This window comes from Mus musculus, chromosome 9 (genome assembly GCF_000001635.26).
Source record: "Mus musculus strain C57BL/6J chromosome 9, GRCm38.p6 C57BL/6J".
In the NCBI taxonomy this organism is placed as follows: domain Eukaryota; kingdom Metazoa; phylum Chordata; class Mammalia; order Rodentia; family Muridae; genus Mus; species Mus musculus.
In genome coordinates, this window is record NC_000075.6 from 64,631,557 (window position 1) to 64,652,895 (window position 21,339).

The 21,339-nt window shown below is 48.8% G+C and overlaps 1 protein-coding gene across 17 annotated transcripts in view; it reads left to right on the forward strand.

Annotated features, from left to right (window-relative positions):
• Positions 1–21,339, forward strand: part of Megf11 (multiple EGF-like-domains 11) — a 328,563-nt gene that overhangs the window by 245,940 nt on the left and 61,284 nt on the right. For all 17 annotated transcript variants that reach the window (XR_003947835.1, XM_030244210.1, NM_001134399.1 and 14 more), the window contains 3 exons: positions 6,679–6,925; positions 8,458–8,578; positions 16,259–16,395. Coding sequence is in view for 16 of the 17 variants with exons in the window: in XM_030244210.1 (XP_030100070.1) it covers positions 6,679–6,925; positions 8,458–8,578; positions 16,259–16,395 (505 nt within the window). In the remaining variant the exon portion in view is untranslated. The remainder of the gene's footprint in view (positions 1–6,678; positions 6,926–8,457; positions 8,579–16,258; positions 16,396–21,339) is intronic.

Here is a 21,339-nt window from a genome sequence, read left to right on the forward strand (position 1 = left end):
CAGACTGGCCCAGAACCTGCTGCCTCTCCGCTCTGTGGGTCAGCACCACCTTTCACTTACTTGCCTGTTTGTCAAGCTGGTAAATGGTATTCTTACATGTTATTTAATAACTCAGTTATTAATATGACCTGGCCAGCCCCCAATAATCGAGGCAGAGTCCTATGATTTTTTTTTAAAATCAGCTTTAGCACAATTACTGGGCGATATTCTGCTCATCTATTTTTCTATACACTAGACTGTTAATTCCCCAGCTGCGCTCCCCAGTACTCGCTGTTTGAGTCTCGCCCAGGTTAGGGTTATTTCTGCTCCACCAGTCTGTCTTCAGGGGGCATTTCTCCTGGCCAGGTGCTCCTGGTCCATCTTGTCTAGTGGAGACCTCTTCTTCCTCTCCTCATGATCCCTACCTGCAGCACTCGGCCCATTACCAAAATCCTGCCTACCTCTATTCTCCTCAGTAATTATCTGTAGTCACTTTTATTTAACCAATAGCTTTAAATTGGGGAGGGAAGTTTACATAACAAAGGCTAGTATATGTGAGAATCCACTAGTGGGGAGGGTGGATCTTGGAGTTTAGAATTTAGCATTTGTCTGCACAGCTCCAGACCAACCCCTAACACAGTCAGACTGGACTTCTCAGGCCCTAGCACACAGTGCAGGCCCAGCAACTGTTTGATGCATGGATAATGAGCCTCTCTCCCGACAACTGGTGTGCTGGGGTAGAAAGGGCCGGGTGGATACAGTCTACCAGTCTCAATCTCTAGTTCTTTACTATGTGGCCACTGGGGAGTCCTGCCACATCAGGAGATGGAGGGACATGGAGGCACAGTCCTCACTGGACATGGCTGCAGGGAGCACAGGTGCCATTGGAGGTTAAGGGAACACCACAGAGAGGGTAGCCAGTGCAATGAATAGACCTCTAAAAAAGCTCGTGGTCCGTCAGTATAATCCTATGCTCCGAGTGTCTGTCAAGACTGGGACAGTGTCTGGAGATTCGAGTTTGGATCTACAGTACTTGGGTCTGTGAATATCTAATTGCAACCATCTCAGTGGAGGGAGGAGAGTTGAGGGATGGATCCTCTCAGATCCCAGGAGCCTCCCTGCTCCACTGGCCCAAGTGGGCACAATTAGCATCACAAGCTTAGGAAGGAAGAGGCCCAGCCCTTGCCTGTTCCAGTTTCTGGATGAGGACCCCTTTGGCATTTGGACATTAGGGCAAGCCAGTGTGACTGGATCTTGAAAACATTATGTTAAGCGAAATAAGTCAGATACAAACATCTGCTCCTGTATGGTTTCACTCTTACGAATGGCTGGCGTTGGCAAATGAGGAAAGATTGAGGTTTCGTGACGGCCAAGTATGGGAAGTCATTGTAATTGGTTGTAGGAGTATCTCTGGAGGCTGCTAGAAGGTTTGGAAATGATAGTGTTAACACACATGACAAATGCTATCAGGTTGTGTACATATGTGAATAATATGGGAATTTTATGCCACATAACTCAATAGAAAATATTAATAAGTCAATATGTTACCTGAAGAGAATAAAGTGATAGGAAATAGTATCAGCCATGGAAAACCAGGGACCACTATTTATACATAAACTAACCTCTAAACAAGGTACTGATGGGAAGTGACCCTCTGTTCTTCATCCTGCAACCCAGGCTGGCTTCAAACTACTGTATAGCGGAGGATGACCTCGAACCCCTGACCCTGCTGCTTCTACCTTCAGGGTGCTGGGATTACGGATCTGTACCACCAAGCCTGTTTATGCTGTGCACTCTGCCAACTGAGCTACAGCCTTAATTGTCATCTCTGTGGATGATGGCTAGCTGCCAGCATCCTGCATCTCCCTGCACTGACACCAGGCCTTACCCAGCAGGTAGCAGCCCAGACTCTCAGTCACTTCCTAGCTGTGACTTGAAATAAGTTATTTATCCTCTCTGAGCCTCCCTTCCTTGTCTGAAAAATGGGGATAGTAATAGCATCCATGACCCTAAGTGTGAAAAGTCAACTTGGCACCTGCAGTACACGGCCTGGTTGTATAGTAACTGCTCCATCAAATATGGCGACAAACTGAGAAGCCTGTTTATAGCGAAGTCACGAAGTCACGGTGGAAGAGAGCTGTCAAACCGCTCCCTGTTGTGAGGACCCAAAACCCACAAGGCTGGATCCTGGAGTCTGAAGGGGTCAGGTGGGAGGGGCTGAGCTGCCGGCCTTGTACATCTGGGTATCCCTTAAGCCCTGGGTAGCTGCTCAGAGAAGCTGAAAAATCAGCAGAAACCAAATATAATTAGAGAGCAGAGTCCATGAAAGGGTGAAGGGAAAAAAAAGCCCACCTACGTGAGGTTTGACACGGCCTGGCTCAATTGGTCAGAGTGCGTAGATCCACGGAGGAGCACCAGGCCCCTGTAATTGCAGACTGATCGCTCTACTTGCCTTCAGCAGAGTAGATAATTAACTCTCCCGGCTCCGTCTCATTTCCCTATCACCACTGAGGAATGAGGAGTTTTTATGTGAATTTTTCCAGATAACTGAAGTTGATCCCTGTGGTCCCTAACATTTTTTCCCATTGAGTTACTCTGGGGGAGAAATTTCTCTGCGATGGGTGACAAGCTTCCTCGCTTCCCTGGTCAGAACTGTTTAACTTAGCTCAGCTTCCTCCTGCTGGCTCAGATACCAGCGGCTGTGTGTCTGTCCTCTGATGGCTGCAGGTAGCTGTACTTTCTTAGTCTCTGTGTTTTCTGTTTATTTCCATGCTTTCCTGTTTGGACACAAAGTTGTCGGGGTGTGGATGTGTGTACATGTGTGTACAGGTGCAGATGTATGAGTATGTGTGTGCGTGTGCGTGTGCGTGCGTGTGTAAATGCCACAGTATGAGTATGGATGTCAGAGGACAACTTTCCAGAATCTGTTCTCTCCTTACACCACTTAGGTCCTGGGGCTGAACTCAGGTCTTCAGTCTTGGTGGCAATCACCTTCATCTAATTAGCTATCCCACTAGCCCACCACCTTATTTTTGAGACAGTCTCGTACTGAGTCTGAAGCTAAGTTGGCTGGCCAGTGAGATTTTGAGATCTGTCTGTCTCTGCTGTACAAAACCGAGGTTGCATGCTTAATGTGGGGATTTGAACTCGGGCCCTTCTGCTTTCACAGCAAGTGCTCTTACCCACTGAGCCATCTCCTTAGCCCTGCCTTGTGGTTTTAGGAGCTTCATAGCACTGGGACACAAATATAGGCATGTTTATATTCACATCTGTTTGTAGTGTGAGGAGCCGGAGTTGTAGTCTCATGACTTCTACAATGTCCTAAGCCACCTTTATTCCTATACTGTCATGGAGTGCTGAGTTCTGTGATTCTGTGTCAGCCACACCCCACGATAAACCATTTATCTCCAGAGATGGCAAGTCACCTCTTGCATGTTGTATAAACTTTCCTGGCAAGACATTTAAAAAAGAAAATCTACTTACCTGAGATGAGGCATCAAATAACAGATTCCACAAATGAAACAAAGTAACAATTTCACCAAAGTGCAAATTGACAAAACTGTGAGTTTAATGGGCTTATTTCCAGAACAGGAATGAGAAGTCACTGAAAGGAATTAGGGGGCCACATAACTGAAAAAGTCTCACCCTCGCTTGCATGGATGACAACTTCCTCATAGCTACAGAGATGGAGTGTCTCCTTTAATTAACCCACCCCACCCCCTGTATACTCCAGAACCCCCCAAGACCCCAAGCATCTGGGACAGAAGTACACACAGCTAGGAGGGAGATGTAGGAAGGAGAAACTGGAGGCCACACTCTCATCTGTGGAGGAACATCAACAGGCCTGATCTTGATGGTTCCTGCAAGTGGTCACAGCAGATTGGTGAAGGTGGCAGTGTCTATTATGCTCAGAGAACAGTGCTCTACAACACGTCACCCCTAGGCACTTGGGAGATACCAAGGGGACAAGTGAGGGATGAGAGTGGCTAAGTAAAGCTCCAAGTCCCTGTGACAACATTCTGTCTCCTTATCCAGGACACGGTTTTGTTATATTCTGTTTGGGGCTGTTCCAGAGAGAATGGAGGTTACTGCCAGACATGGCAGGTCACACCCACAACACTTTGGAGGCTCAGTAAGTGTTTGAGGCCAACTTGAGCTGCATAGTGAAATCCTCTCAATAAAGAAAAGAAAAAATTAGGAAGGTATGGATTTGTACCTGAAATGCAAAATGTCACTAGGTACCCAGTGGGACATGAAGGGATGCTACTAGCTTCAGATTTTCAGTTTCATGTAGGGTCACTGTGGCCCCAGAAGATGTAGGAATTGCTTGTCTAGATCCTGAGGCTGCTCACAGTGGTGGGTGGAGAAGAAACAGCCAGCTCTGAGCTATCACTCATCTGCTTTACAGCCACCCTCCAAGCTTCCCATCTTGGAATCCCCCAGTGAGTCTCCCATGGACCTGAGCAAAGACCTGGAATCAGAATGCTTTTGGGCTGCCCTGCAACAATGTAACTTCCATGACCCTCTGACTTGCGGTCTATAACTTAGAGAATGAAGGGAACCTGTGAGGGTTAGATACTGTTCCTGCATCCAACTTCCAGGATGGGGCCTGGCACGTGGGGAGATTTAAACAGCCCTGTCATTGTTATAATGGAATCACAGCACATACACGTTGAATGCTAACTATGTGCGCTTGGCAATGAAGAGAGAGGGAGGAGGGGTACCACTCACTGGTTAAAGTGCTTGTCTAGATCCCCAGGACTTATGTAAATGTCTGTGGGTGTGGAGGCTGCCTGTACTTCCAGCTTTAGAAAGTAGAGACAGGGATCCCCAGAACAAGCTGGCAGGGGAGACTAGCCACATCCACAAGCTCTGGGTTTGGCTGCGAGACCCTGCCTCACTGAATGAGGGGAAGGGTGACTGAGGGCGATCCCTGACTTCACCTTGAGCCTCCTTGAGCACGTGTACATACACACATGCGTGTACATACACACATGCAAACATGCATATATACACATTCCAAACTGGGAAAGAGAACGAGTGAGCGCACACACAGTGGATAATTCTGTCAGTCTTCTCACCCGCTGGGAAGGTTTCCTGGAAAGAGAGTGAGCTGGGGGATGCTGCACTGCTACCCTTCAGCTTCTCTGTCCCGTGAGCCGCTCTCAGCATGAGAGGAGCCTGTCACTCTGAGTAGACTGGGAAACTGAAGGCGATGTCCACTCATAGTTTGGCAGCCCAGTCTATTTGTGTCAATATTCAAGGCACAGATGAAGAAGGCCACAGATGAATAAGCCAAGATGAGGGGGTGTGGATCAGAGACTCAGTAGTTCTGTCTACTGCAGGGTAAACAGATGCAGGCTTCTGGATAGTGACCCAACCCACTATCAGGAGAGATTTGTGTGACCCTGGCAAAGCTGGTGGAGCGCCAGCATGTTCACAGGCCACACCCATCTCTGCCTTCTTGTGCCTGCTTAGCACCTGAGTGCTTCTGTGTATCTGTTCACCCCAAGGACACCCTTCCCATACCACTCACCTGACCCTTTCCTCCCAGGGTCTAAATCCTAGAAAGCTTGGGTACAAAGATCAGCTGGCCATCTGTGCCCACAGGCAGCAGAGCCACCCTCCACTCCAGCTTGCCCAGGGCTGAGGTGCTCTTTGGAATTGAGGACTTTCGGTGCTGAAAGCAAGACAGATGGTCCTCTGGCAGGCAGACAAGTGAGCCATCTTTCACTGCCCTCTTGCAATGTGGAGCCCTCACCTGACTGCCTTAACTGGAAGCAATCTTTCTTGCCTAGAAACAGAAATCCTAGAACAGTATTTGTGCCTGTCATTAACCAAACTCCACTCCCACTCAAAGCTCCCAGTTGTTGGGGGACGTCTTATATTTGTTGTGCCCTGAGTGCACCAAAAGGGTCAAAGTGGGAGGTGATAACAGGCTGGGTAACTTTCCTGAAGTTCTGGGCTACTCTGTCCCTTTCCGTGGCTTAGAATGCAGGTCTCCAGAAAGCCATCAGTCTTGGAAACATTTAATTACAGGAATGGATCTCCTAGGTTGTCTGTCACCTCCCAGGGATACAATTTTTTTTTCCTGCTCTTTCTGAAGGAGCTTGGGCAGTGAGGAAATTGAACTGAGGAAGCAAGTAGGGGGCCTGAAAGTATTCCTGGAAGGGAGGAGGAGGAGGGAAGGGAGAGCCAGGGGTGTGCACAGTGAGTCAGAACCGTCCTTAAGTAAATGAGAATGTGAGAGGTTAAGACTGTGAGTGGGACAGAGAAAAGAGGGCTTCACAGGCCGACATGAGGCTGGGCCCAGCTGCCTGGAGAGGAACAGGGTCACAGAGCAAGGTGGCAGGCATGGCAAGAAAAGGTCCAGCTGAGAGGAGTAAGGATAGATAGACCAACCAAAGAGAGCTTCCCAGAGACAGAGGGAGGCAGAAAGCTGTGACCAGGTTTGCATTGGAGGAGGTGCCCGTGGCATCGATTGAAGTGAGCAGCAGCGCTGGAAGGCCTTTGAGGCTATGCCTTCTTTAGCTCCCGTGAACACTCGGTGGCTTGGTGGAGCCTGACAGAGGTCTCCAGATGCCAAGGACTCCATCCAGATACCCGCAACAGCTTGGTCTCCAGGGGCAGAGGAGATGGTAAGGCCAAGTGGACCCTCGTTCTAAGGAAAGCTCTGACCCAGAGTATCCTTTTTTGCAGGCTGTGACAGCGAGCACTGGGGTCCCCACTGCAGCAACCGGTGTCAGTGTCAGAACGGCGCCCTGTGCAACCCTATCACCGGCGCCTGCGTGTGCGCCCCGGGCTTCCGAGGCTGGCGCTGTGAGGAACTCTGCGCTCCTGGTACTCACGGCAAGGGCTGCCAGCTGCTCTGTCAGTGCCACCATGGCGCCAGCTGTGACCCGCGCACTGGCGAGTGCCTCTGCGCTCCTGGCTACACAGGCGTTTAGTGAGTAGCGAGGGCGTGGCTTGGGGTGGGGCCAGGGCGAGATCAGGACTCCAGGGGTGGGGAAAGAGGGGTGGGGCAGAGCCAGGAGACTCTGCTGGATGCCCAGCTGGGGACAGGGTGGGGGGGGGTGGGGGGGTGTAGGGAGGTGGGTAGCGTGGCCTGAATGACCCTGGTTTGGAACAGGTCAGGGCTGTGGCCTGGAGGCTCTCACCAGGGCTTTCAAGGCTTTTGGGCCACTTCTTAGCACCCTAGTAGGCAGGAAGAGCAGAAAGTCCCGGTTGTGACATCTGCCCTCTGACCCCAAGTGCCCCAGTGTCTTTAAGTACCCAGGCCTCACCCCTACAAGTCTCAGATTCAAGCCCTTAAATACCTGGTCCTACTGGAGACAACTCACATGGCCAGAGGGCCCTTCCTAGTTAAGGGACACAAGTGAGTTTGACCTCCTCTTCTAACTTTCATACTATGCCTGTTTGCCCCATCCTAATTGGGCCTGGTTAGAGCCCATCTGATGTATCATGTGCAGATTGGCCCCTCACTTCTGTGTCCTGGGGAAGCCATACTGATAGGGATTCCCCAGGGCAGCTTATTGGACACTCTCACAGACAAGACTGGTGCTGTCTTTCCAGCCCAGCTGAGGCTCTCTAGTGTTCTCTTAGATCCATAGCAGAAGCCAAGGATGCTGGCCATAAGACATCCTGGATTGACAGGCTCTCCTGCCCCAGTATCTGATCAGCTCCCATGAGGCCATGGTCATTGGAATGAGACCCAAGGCAATGATACAGACCTTCCCTACACTCCCACAGTGGCTGGTCCCCACACATGGCAGCTGGGAGCCTCTCAGAGCCCAGGAAAGACATTCCTTGGAGTTTCCAGCTTTTACCTTTGAAAACAGGCAGGTTTTCAGGGGCTGGAGAAATGGCTCAGTGGTTAAGAGCACTGGCTACTACTCTTCCAGAGCTTCTGAGTTTAATTCCCAGCAACCACATAGCAGCTCACAACCATCCTATAATAGGATCTGATGTCCTCTTCTGACATGCAGGCATACATGCAGAGAGAGCACTCATACACATAAAGTACATTTTTAAAAAAATCTTTAAAAGAGAGGAGAAGAAATAGGCTAGTTTTAAAAGGCAAAATCCAGGGCCACATCTTAGCACTGTTGCTTGTGATTTTTTTACCCATCTGGCGTGCCCTTTCACCCTCTCCGTGCAATCGTGCAATCCTGCAATCGGCTTCACCTTCAAAGCCTAAGTAAACCATCTTCTTAGGGAAGTCTCTCAGCCTCCTCCCCAGAACCTCTGAGTGCTGGCCCAAGTGCCCTACAGTTCAATATATTATATCTGTCTCCCCCTACTGGCAGGGATCAGAACATCCATGCTTACAGATGGTGGGGAGGGGTTTCAGGCTCTCAAGTCTGCAGGTGGGCTGGTTGCTGATGTCACCCACACCTGGGGGGAGGAGTCAGGTGCCTGGGACTGAGCACTAGGTTGCTTTTGGGAATTCTGCTGTCTGACCTCTTCCTCTCGCTGCAGCTGTGAGGAGCTGTGCCCCCCTGGGAGCCATGGAGCTCACTGTGAGCTGCGCTGCCCCTGCCAGAATGGAGGCACCTGCCACCACATCACTGGCGAATGTGCCTGCCCTCCAGGCTGGACGGTAGGTGGGCCCTCAAGATCTAGGTGGGCACCGTAAGATGTTTTGGCACCATGAAAGGCTAAATTCCCCCCACCCCTACCCCTGTTTATAGTCATAAGCTGTCATGTGACACTAGCAGTGAAGAGTCCCAGGTCTAGGGTCTGTGTGGCTGAAGGCAAGTTACTTAGCCTTTTTGAATCAGTGGCAATGTCTAGGGCTGCACTTGTAGCCCAGTTGGTAGAACACATGCCTAGGATGCACAAAGGTCTGGGTTGATCCCTAACACCTCAAGAAACCAAACTATAATTTCATCATATGGGAGGTGGAGGCAGGAGGATTAGAAACTTAAGGTTATCCTCGGCTATACAACAAATTCAAGGCCAGCCTGGGCTACATGAGACCTGTCTGGAAAATAATGTTTTTAATTAGAAAGGAAGGAAGGAAGGAAGGAAGGAAGGAAGGAGATTGATTGACTCTGGATTTGGGTCTGGGTACCCTAAGGAGCTTCAGGTGTGGCAGAGGGGACTGGGAAAGAGGAGCCGCAGCAGGGTCCGTTCATCTGGATTCGTGAAATGTTACCCTACCTCACATATTCATGCTGACTCTGTGACTGCTAGAATCTGTTATGTTCCCAAGTGCTTCAGGTACCTCTGCTGCCTCCTCTCCTATCACAGGTCTCTCCAGTCCAGGAATCCCCACTATGGGAAAGTAGGCAGACATATAGCCTCACCATGGAGGCCTGCCTTCAGGTGATATGTCTGATGTTGCTCCCCCACAAACCTCCCTGACTCTGGTCTCAGCTTCCCCACATACAGGAATGACTTGCCTTCAGTGCGCCTTGCTTGGGCTGGCTATCATGGTAGGTGAAGCCCTCAGGTGAAACTGTGTATCCAAGGGGCTTGGCAAACACCAAAGCCTTTTATACCTACTTGATATATACCCCCTGAATGTCACAGCCTAACCACAGCCTGCTATCAGCTGCCACCATCCCCTGTTAGCACCTCCCTACAGACCCAAGCCCCTGAAAGACTGCCAGCCTCGGGGGCTGCCCTTCCCCACTGTAGCCCCTGTAACATGCCCCACTTTGGGAGAGGCTCAGCCAGTTGCTTCCCCAGGGCCTGAGGACAGGGCTGCTGAGCAAAGCAAGATATTTCAGGAGGCTTTCGACACCAAGCTCCCAAGGGCAGCTAGGAAGGACATCTGCAGACCCACGATGCTTCTAGACAGGGAGAGACCTTAGGAATCCAGTGTGACCAAATATGGCTACATCCTGGAGTCAATGAGGAGTCAAGAGGTCATACTTGAACCTCTGGAGTGCCATCTTTAATAAGCTCCCCAGGTGACTCTGAGGAAGGCAGTGTGCCGACACAACCTCACTTGGACGCCATTGATCAAGAGCAAGGGGTTGCCTCCTGTTGCCATAGAACACTTTAGCTCCTTGGGGTGAGTGGGGAAGGAAGAAGCCTTGACATTGGTGACATTGGTACTCAGGCTCCTACAACTCTCGGTATTGGCATTCTAGGTCATAGGTCATGGAAGCAAAACCAGCCACAGCTTGAGGAGTCTAACACCATGGTCTGGCCATAAATGCCATTCTTGAATCAGGGTGTTTAGAGCAGGATAGTGTGACCTGCCATGGGCCACAGTGTTGGTTAGGAGTGAGGTGGAGTTAGAACCTGAATCTCAACTCCAGAACCATCTGACTCATGTTCTCACTCTCTGTCTCTGTCTCTTTCCTCCCTCTCTCCCTTCCTCTCTCTCTCCTCCAACCTTCCTCTCTATCCCTCCTTCGGGCTCTCTCTCTTTATCTCTCTCTCTCTCTCTTTCTCTCTCTCTCTCTCTCTCTCTCTCTCTGTGTGTGTGTGTGTGTGTGTGTCTTTCTGTGTTTCTTTCTTTTTCTTCTCTATCATTTCCTTTCTCTTTCTCCTCCCTCTGTCCCTCTTCTCTCTCTCCACTCTTCTGAAAGGACCAAAGGATGAGATCACTTCTCATCTGTCTACTTCTCCCACTCTGACCTGCTTTTTGGAAAGGCTTCTATCACCAGTCAGGTTCCAGGTATCCAGTGCCCACCAACAGGGTTCAGGGAGCCCCATGAATCATGGAGGGAGCCCTGAACCTGAGCGGCATCTTCTGAGATGCTCCTACGGGCCGCTGGACTTCAGGGATGGAGGAAGGAGAAAGCTAACCCATAGCGGTGGTTCTCTTCCTAACACACTTTTTCAGGTGACAAGAAATCTGTCTATAGGAAGCTTTGGTGCTGAGGACTTTGTTTTAAATTTTATGATAGACAATCGCATTTCTATTTTCGACATAGCATTGAACTTGCAGATTTGCATGAATTATTAATACCCCAATGCATGCCTAGTCACAATGTAACTTCAGCTTCAGATCAGGCCTGAGGCTCCTCCTAGGGAGAGCAGGGGCCAAGGAAAGGCTGCTGAAGGAAATGGTCACTTGTCCTTATCTTCCATTGCCTGACTTGCCACTGGTCCTCATGGGGACTCAGCTGATAGAATGGTACTCACTACCCCCAGACTGCTGGGACACAGGACAGAGAAGCTTCTGTGAGGTCTGGCCTCTCTGGCCCTTCAGGCCACTGGCCCCCAAGAATGCCATAGGCCCCTCCACTTGCCTGGCTATACTGAACCCAATGTGGGCAGGCGTGTGCCAAGAGCCTGGGAGCTTTCTCCCTGAGTCTGAGACCTTGCAGAGCAAAGAGGGTAACTGCAGGTAGGTGGCTTGATGACAGTGGACACTGGGACACGCAGGAACCAGGAAGTGCTACAGTCAGCCCCTCTGGAGTTCCCAGGCTGACAATAGAGGCTGGGTGGAATGGGTGCATTCACACATGCTCACATAGACACAGACACTCACAGAGACATGCAAAGGACATGACTGGCAAGAGGAGAAATGGAGCTAGAAGCTGGGAAATGGGGTCTGTGATGGTGGAGGCCAGAGAGGGCATTTGAAGCTTAGAGGCTTCAGAGTGTCAGACATTAGGCGTTGGAAAGGCGACTGTAGAGGTCCGTGGCTGGTCCTGGGGTTAGGATCACTTCTATAGCACCTTTACCAGTCGCTGCTCAGTGTCCCCACAATTGGTGCCACTCTGGGACAACAGCCATTAATGTGAATGCCTGAAACACTGGTGAGGCTGAGCCCCCATCTTGGCCCCTTCCTCTTGATTTTCTGTTTAATAAGGACTTTTTAAGGTGTAGCTGCTCTTGAGAGTCAGGTCTGACCAGTTGGAGGACCTTCTAAGTCCTATGTAGCTCAGGAGCCAACTACAGCAGAGACACACCTGACCTTCTCAGGTGGCCAGGCATAGAGCCTCAGATCAAATGCTCAGACAAGGGTTTGGTTTTTTTCATGGGCTTGGAGGCTGGGTGTCAGATAGATAGAAAGGTGTCTTCATCAGGCAGGGCTGATGACTTCTGAGTCTCTGTCCACAGCCTGGAGTCTTTGCATGGCCATCTCCCTGGCCTTCTTATAGAACCCAGGACAAGCAGAACAAAGGTGGCACCACCCATGATGGTGAGCCCTCCTATATCAATTACTAATAAAGATAGTGTACTACAGGGCCTGGGGAGATAGCTCAGTGGTTAGGAGCACTGGCTGCTCTTCCAGAGGCCCTGAGTTCAATTCCCAGCAACTTACAACCATCTATTATGTGATCTGATGCCCTCTTCTGGTGTGCAGACATACATGCAAACAAAGTACCCATATAAATCAATCAATCAATCAATCAATTATATCTTTTTTTTTAAGGGAGAAAATGTACTACAGGCTTGTCTATAGGCTAATTTTATGAAGGCATCCTCTCAGTTGAAGAGTCCCCTTCCCAAATGACTCTAGCTTATGTCACGTTAACATAAAACCAGCCAGCACCCATCATCATGTCTGTCTGTTTACATGGCTTCTAGGGCCAACGTTTAAGTCCTCAATATTTGTATACCAACCACATTACAGGTTGAACTAACCCTCCAACCCGATACATGAGGGTGGATGAGGGCCCACCTACACGAGTCTTTAGCTTCATCTCTGCAAAGGCCCCATGTCCACATACAACCATATCTGTCAGTCTCAAGGAGATAAAGTCACAGCAGGAAAGGAACCCACATGCTGGCCCGCCTCCTCCAAAGGTCATGCTTCCAGCCAGCAGTAGTTGATCATTTATGTAGCCCTGCACCGACTCAGCAAGACCGGATTCCTTCAGCTGACAGTCATTAAGCACCGCTCATTAAGACACTGTTCTGGCTTCCTTTGTATCTCTAATCTCAGTTATCTTTACAGCTTCCTAGAGACCAGGCTTCACCCCCACCTGTGTGGGAGGGAAGGGAGAGGGGGCGGGGACTGGTAGGCATCAGCGTGATTTCCTGCCCCAAGTTGTCTTAGAATTCTTTTCAGAGTTAGAGGACCCTCAAACACCCCCAGCAAGTAAGGACAGAATTGCACAGAGGCCAGAGACTCCTCTTGTCTTGTTTTGTTGAGAAAGCTCCCCCACATCCCCAGACTGCTGTCCTCCACTTCTGCATACCTACTTCTGCAGTCCTCCTTTCTCTGCTCCCGAGCCCCTCCTCTCGGCGCCTCAGTGCCTGCAGAGGGGAAATCTAAGCTGAAAGTCTCCCACTTAATTCATTACAATTCAATAACATGATGCGGAAAGATGGCTCTGGTCTGGCAGGCTTTTCCTGACTGAACTAGCTTCTTCGGGGCCGGTGCTTATTGATGCTTAATAACTGTGTGTTGAACAAATTGATTAATTAATTGGAGGATCATCTTCATTCTCCAGGAGAGAAATGATTATCTCTGGCATGAGGCTGAAAGGGTGGCAGGAGACAAGACTAGGCTCAGACGTTTGATGAAGACTTGAGATTTACACGAACTGTTTTAAAGGTGTACGTACACCACAAGGCTAATCCCGGAGGTGGAGGCAGAGAAAGCAGCCCTCCGTGCTAGTGCTTGCAACCCCAGTTCGTGTCCCTTTGAGTATCTCCCTCTGTTTTCTACCTAGTGAACTTTGCTGCCACTTCTTAACCATTGACTTCAGCCCACAGAATAAGAATTGGGGCGTTAAGATGGCTCAGTGGGTTAGGCGATTGCCCACAAGCCCAACAAGCTGAGTTCAGGCCCTGGGACCCACAGGGTAGACAGAGAACTGACTTAAGCAAGGTTGCCCTATGACTTCCACACACATACACATATATAAATAAACTTAAATTTTATTTTAATTTATGTATTTAGCTCTCCCCCACACACACACACACATACACTTAGTGTTGTCTTTTTTTTTTTTAATAAGCTTAAGGACAATTTTATTCATGTTTAAAAGAAGAACTCCAAGGCAGGCAAGCTGTAAATCTTGGCAACTACCTGGCAGAGGAAGATGGGGAAGAAGAGGAGGGAGAGCCATGACATTTGAGTTGAGCTGGCATGGAGGTCAGGCATGGGAGACAAGCAGCCACATAGCAAGAAGGAGGGCTTCAGCAAAAAAGGGGAAATGCCCAAAGTACAGGCCAGCTTCCAAAAGACAAGAAGGCAGCTAAGCTGTCCGCAATGCTTACGTTATCATGCATGTGTGTGCCATTACTAATTTATCCAGCAACTCAACTGATGGCTGAAATGCCTCTCGATAAGATTGGACACATTAGAAGTCCCTCCCTCCCCCTCCTTCCCTCTGTCCCTCCTTCCTTCCCTCCCTCCCTGCCTCACTCACTCAGTCATTTATCCACTTTTTCTTTCTGTTTTTGCCTTTGTGTTTTGAGACAGTGTTGAGAACACCTTGTGCTTCTTTCTGTGAGCTCTTTGCTTTTGATGGATCCCTAGTTTCTTGAGTTATCTTCCTTTTCTCCTCCTCCTCCTCCTCCTCCTCCTCCTCCTCCTCTTCCGCCTCCTTGGTCTGCTTTTCAAGACAAGGTTTCTCACTCTGTAGACCAGACCAGCTTTGAACTCACAGAGATCTGCCTGCCTCTGTCTCCCAAGTACTGGGATTAAAGGTATGTGTCACCACCACAACTCGGCCCTTTCTTCTTTTCTTTTTCTTCTTTTTTGAGGGGTTTTGTTTGTTTGTTTGTTTGTTTAATAGGATCTCATACACAAATCTAACTCTCAAACTAGCTATATAGTCAAGGATGACCCTTGAACTTCTAATCCTCCTGCCACCACCTTCAGGTATGTTACACCAACTCAGGGCTTCACGCATGCTGTTCGAGCACTCTACTGACTGGGCTGTATCACCAGCCCTGGGTATTCCTCTTTGATGAAGGGTGTGGGGATATTCCAGCTAGTTACTGAAGAGTACCCATGAAGGTTAATGTTGGTGACCTTGTTCAAATCTGAAACTGTCTCTATCCAATCCCCTACTTATGCATTTGGTTTGGTAGTTTTAAAATTCTAGACAGGACTTTACTTTAACTAGTTTATTCTCTTGAAGTGCTAAAGACCGGGGCTTTCCCCTCAGCCCCACCTCTGGTGCTTCTGGGCAGCCAGTTCTAGACTGGAAACTACCTTCTCTCCAGACTCTTAAGGAACTGCTCTACTGCTCTCTAACTCCTAGCTACAAGATATAACAACTTGAGTCCTGGGCTTTGCATAGTTTCTGGCTTTGCATAGTCCTGGGCTTTGCACTGGTTTCCTCTTCCCAATGGCTTTAATTTAGATGTATAAAACTGTGGTGGCTGGAGTGAAGGCACTGTAGTTGAGAGCAATTGCAGCTTTTCCAGAGGATCCACGTTCACTCTCTGAATCCCTGGCAGGGAGCTCACAAGCACCTGTAACTCCAGCTCCAGGGGACCCTAAGTCCCAACCTCCTCAGGTGTCCACACGCCATGGCACACATACATCACAGAAATAAAAAAAATGGTTTGGGGATGTTGTTTTGTTTTGTTTTTGCTTTCTGTTGTTTGCTTGCTTGCTTGTTTTGGTTTTTTAGTCAGGGTTTCTCTGTGTAGCTCTGGCTGTCCTGAAACTCACTCTGTAAAACAGGCTGGCCTCAAACTCAGAAATCTGCCTGCCTCTGCCTCCCAAGTGCTGGGATTAAAGGCGTGCACCCCCAGTGCCTGGCTTAAAAATCTTTTGTTTTTTAATTTGTAAAAATGTGTAATGCTACACCCTGATGGGAGTCATATTTCTCCTCCTTCCTGTCTTCCTTCTGCCCCCTTCTCCCTTCTTTACACTCCCCTTCCCTTCCTCTCACCATTACCTCCTTGTGAGTCCTCTGCTCTCTAGCTGGGTTTAGGAGAGGCACAGGGGTGAGTGTTTCCCCATGGCTGGTGTTGAGTGGGGGCTCTCCTATATCTGCTCAGCAGATATATCTCCTATATCTGCTCTCCTATATCTGCTCTCCTATATCTGCTCTCCTATATCTGCTCAGCTCTCTTTGTCTTCACGTCCATGTGAGAGGATTAACACTACGTCCTCTCCATAGCTTCCTCCAAGGTCTCCCCAAGACTCTAGGAGGACAGGTATCAAATCTGGACCCCCAGTTTCTAACCCAGTACCTGATATGTAGCAGTCACTAACTGTGCCCTGCATAGTTGGGTGCAAGAGCTAGCCTCAGCATACCTAACTGTAGCATGAATACCCAGATCTCCTGATTATACTAAGAACTTGGGGTGGCCCCTGGTGCCTCAGTGTCCCTTGGAGTATATTACCTCAGTGTGCTCTCCTTGGAGCCCTCCAAGCCTGTCCTCAATTCTATTTCAGGGAGCAGTGTGTGCCCAGCCCTGCCCTCCAGGGACCTTTGGCCAGAACTGTAGCCAGGACTGTCCCTGCCACCATGGAGGCCAGTGTGACCATGTGACTGGACAATGCCACTGTACAGCTGGATACATGGGGGACAGGTAAGGTGGCATTAACTCTTGCCTATGATGTTCAGTCATTCATACCCTTAGCAGCCTTGCAGAGAGAACCACCCCTGGCCACCATTCTGGCTCTTTCCTCAGATGGCAACTCACCCACACGTGCATACCCCTCCACCAGCCTGGCTGCCCTGGACTTGCACCAGGGAAGGAGGCGAGCACCCGTCTTCTCCTCCCGAGTCTGCGCCAACAAGGAAGAGCCGAGAGAGAAAAATCAGTGTCCACATTTTGAAGTCCTTATAGAAGTAGATTTGTATTCAAAAATTGAGTTATCTCTGAAAGATACTGACATCACTTTGTGTGATATGAATGCCTGAGAGTACACTGAACAGGGTTCCAGAGAGGCACCATCCTTGAATGAAGCCAACCTGGCAGAGGGAACAAGCAACAGAACACAGACCCTAGAAACTGCCTTCTGGACACAACTGGGAGACAGATGTGGGGCCAGGGCATACTGTGGGAGAGGCAGAAGCAAGGCCCGAGTATCTATGCCATGCTGAACTGGAGATGGAGGACCACACTTGTGTCCATGCACCCAGCGCCTGGTCCCCTTCCCCACCAACCATCCAGAGGGGTCCCTGCCTTTTGCCTGGCACTGTGCAGGTGGATCCAAGTTTCGCCTCTGGTTCTTGAACATTATTGTTACTCTTCTAGACAAAGTGAGAGGAGATACTGTAAGAAGCACAGCTTAGACTAAGCTTAGACTAAGCACTGGAGAAACCAGGACTGTCAATCACACTTCTTCAATGAAAGGAAGTGTGCCTGATCACCTGGCATGCTTGAGTGACCCTTTGCTATTCTGTTAGGAACCAGTCTCTTCCTGAATCCCCCCAATACCCTGAGCTTTGTCTCCAGTGAATGGAACACATCTTTACTACTATCTACTATCCATCTACTTTGTGTTCTCCACCAATAGAATCTATCCTTTCTCTAGGCCCTAGCCCTGAACTTGTTCATTAGCCAATAGAATTCAAGTTTATGGGAAAGGTCACGGGTGTTTTGCTGCTTTGCAAATGATGTAGCCACAGCCCTGAAGCTTTGTTGTGAGAATTGTCACATGAAGACCTTCCCCCCCCCCCAAAGTTCTCCTATGTTTAAGTGTGTAAGAAAAAGCCCAGGGTGTGGGCTCTGAGGACCTGGGGTGAAGTGCTAGCGTCACCTTCCCATTGCATCTTCAAACCCTAAGGTAAGGAAATGTTGGGGACCAGATGAGCCCTACCCCCTGTCCTCCAGCCTTACTCTGGTGTTGGAAAGTAATGTTAGCAAACCTACCAGACACTTTATTAGCTCTCAGGGTTCACCGAGGGCAGAAATAATCCCACGTGTCTCGTCTTCGAGTCTCCCCCTGCCCCCCCCCCCAAAATCTCAGAGCAGAGAGACTCTCCAAAACCACAAGCCTCCCAGCTTGTTTTGCCAGCCTGCCTCGCCTCGCCTCGGGAGAGTTGATGCAGAGCTCTGAGTGCATTTGGCTTTCCCGCCTCAACAGGCTGCCTGGTGTTTAATATTTTGTAAAATTGCCTCCATTAATTTTGTAGGTGACAGCTGCATTAGCCCACCCCAAATTATCATGAGCATATTAAAGCCAAGTGGGTATAATAATGCGGGTCTCCCCAGATCGGAGGCATCCAGCTCAAATCAAACACGGAATGTAACTTGTAATTTAATTGAGCAGTGTATCTGGTTGTTAATGGCGATATTGGACACATTAGATTGATATGTTGGGAAGGAAGGGTGTTTAAGTAGAAAGTTAATCCCTGCTGTGGTTACCCTCCTGTTCCACAGGCCGATTATTAGTGTGCTTTGTGTAAAATTCATTAGCAGTCTTTGCTTGATCTCTAAATAAATAAGTTGTTTAAATTGTGGCTAAGAAAAAAGGTAAAAAGAGACTGATTATGCAAATGGATTAGGTTATCAATATTTCATTTCTAGATTATTTTTGGGGGGGTGGGTAGATTCAGTGCTCCTTCCTCTGGGGTACAGCCAGGTGGGACACTCTCTTCAGAGGAGCTGTCTGTCCTGCTGTGCAGGAGTATTGCCATGCAAGTGAGCAGATGTCTCCTGGTGTGAGTTTCTCTCTCCTGACATCAGAGATCTGAGCCCTTTCCTGCCAAGAGCTCAGTGGTCTGTGGAGAAATCTGGAGGCTGAGCAGGGACTGGCAGTTTAGGCCACGGATCTTCAGCCGTTTGTTCTCCCCTTTCCTCCCTCCTCTGAGCTCCCCTTTTTCTCTCTTGCCTGCCACCCACTCTTTCTTCCCCAGCCACCCCTCCCTTTGTTCTTGCCCCAGCAGGTTGGGACAGCCCAAATCTTTTTCACTGCCTGCCTTCAGCCAGCTTCCTTCCCTCACATAGTGGCTCTGAGAGAGGACAGCTAGTAGGCATCTCTCTTGAGGGGTGCTCTAAAGCTATGTCCCAGTCATTCTCTTGCTCTCCTGTCAGTCAGGGTATGAAGTAGTGAAGGCAGAAACAAGGGCATCTGGTCTCTAGTTGACAAGGCTAGTCCTGAATAGTCTGGCTGCTCTCAATTCCCCCATACACGATGCTGCCCACCCGTATGTCCACTGGAGTGTGGCCATGTGTCCTCATTTAGGCCGCTAGTGTCTACCAAGACCAGGCTCTCCCTGCCCCGTGTAAGGAAGAATGAGCCTCCAAGAAGTTATGGGTATGGTCTTAGGTAGGGTTACTATTGCTGCAATGAAACACCATGACCAAAAGCAACTTGGAGAGGAAAGGGTTTGTTTTGTTTTGTTTTGTTTCACAGTTTCACACAGTTCTTTAAAAGCAATAAGGGTGGGAAGTCAAGTAGATCAGGAACCTGGAGGCAGGAGCTGCTGCTGAGATCTTGGAGGGGTGCTGCTCACTGGCTTGCTCTTCATGGCTCGTTCAGCCTGCTTTCTTGTACAACCAAAGACTGCCTCGACAGCCCAGGGGTGGCCCTATCCACAATGGGCTGGATCCTTCCACATCAACCATTGATTAAGAAAATGCCCTTCAGGCTTGCCTGCAGCCTGACTTTATAGAGGCATTTTCTCAATCAAGGCTCCTTCCTCTCAGTTGATTCTAGCCTATGTCAAGTTGACATAAAACTAGCCAGCACAGGGTACACTTAGAATATAAGCAAATGAGGATGTAGCTCAGTAGCATGCTTGCCTAGCATGCATAAAGACCTGAGACTGCAGGAGACCCCTCTTCACTTGAAATGCCTGGTGTGTTCCTTCTGTACCCCCAGTGCTGAGTAAGTAGGCTTTGATGGTTCATGCCTGTAAATCCAACACTCAGGAGGTAGAGAAGTAAGAGGATCAGGAGGTCAAGGTTACACTTGAATACAAAGCTTAAACCTTAGGGGGAGGGGCTGGTGAGATGGCTCAGCACACAGACTGCCTGCTACTCAAAGTCTGAGTTCCATGAGTTCCCTGGAACACAGGTGTAAGTGGAAAGGCAAAACCAACTCTACAGCCTGTCCTCTGACCTCCACACAAGTGATAATTAAACTGCTTCTAATTCATCAAGTTCACAAGTCCATTCCATTTCAGAATTCTTTTCTCTGAGCCTTCTCATGCCTGAAACTAAGGCGAGAGGGACATATCTGCTGTGTTTTAAGAACAGAAACAAATTTTTAATAAGAACAGAGAGATAAATCAGCAGTTGAGAAATTTATTTAAGAGTACCAATAAATAATGGTTTCCTGGCAACCTTTCTGAATCATAATATACCTTTTTTAAAAAAATTAATTACATGCATGGTGATGGGTTGTTGGCATACTTTCTTTTTTTTTTAATGCTACTTTATTGGGTTCTTATATCTACCACCCTTCCAACACATATTCAATCCTAATCCCTTCCAATCCCCCAACACTAGATAGAAGAGAGAGATTAGAGGGGGAAGGGCGTGTCCACCTCTTTAGACTACTTCCTGCTGATTAGGAGTATCGGGTTCCTTGGAGCAAGTCCAATCTTTGTCATTAGGATATCTCCAACTTCTCTTTGCTGACAACCACTTGACACGCCACAATAGGAACTAGCACCAGGGCGAACAGCAGCCACCCCAGACCCTCTCAGGGCTCTTTCATGTATCCCTCTCCAGAGTCCCCAGAATTAAACTATCTGCAGCTGGCAAAGATCACGCCCCTGCTAGTGGACGAGACAATCATAATCACCTGCTGTGAAGCAGCCTCTTATCCACACCCGAGATTAACACAAAAACATAGTCACATGAAGAAACTAAGATTCTCAATGGGCCTTGCAAGCTGATGGAGGAGGAAGACACATCTACTTAAGGGAAGAAGTCTTATGGCTCCACAGGACAGAGGAGAGAGGCTTCTGTCTGAGACTCTGTCTGAGAGGGAAAGCACATATGAATAATCCCAGCAGTCAGGACTTTGGACCCTAGGATTGCTGTGAATTTGAGGCCAGCCCAGGTTACAGAACTACAGAGTAAGGCTCTGTCTCAAACAAAACCAAAATAGAAAGAAAGAAAAAAAAAATTCCCACCACTACTTAAACCAGGTGTGGTAGCTCTCAGGAGGTGGAAGAGGGAGGAAGTGAAGTCCAAGCTCACCCTTGGCTATGTCGTGAATTTGAAGCCAGCCTGGTCTATGTGAGACTCTTTAAATAAACTGATTAATTATACAAGTAATTATAACAAAAACTTTCATCATGAATTTTGAAAGAAACAGACATTCAAGCATTTAAACTACAACACACACATTTTATCACACTTAAAAAAAAAAAAAGAGGACTTCAGTTACACAAGGCCCATAATCACACAGGGTGGTCTGGAACCCACCAGGCTGGCCCCTCACCTGAAGGGACCATCCCGCCTCAGCCTCACTAGTTGCTAGGATTATAGGCATAAGCCACTACGTTCAGCTTTATCACAGCTTTTGACAACAGAAAAAGAAAGTTTTACATCATGACACCCGATAATAGG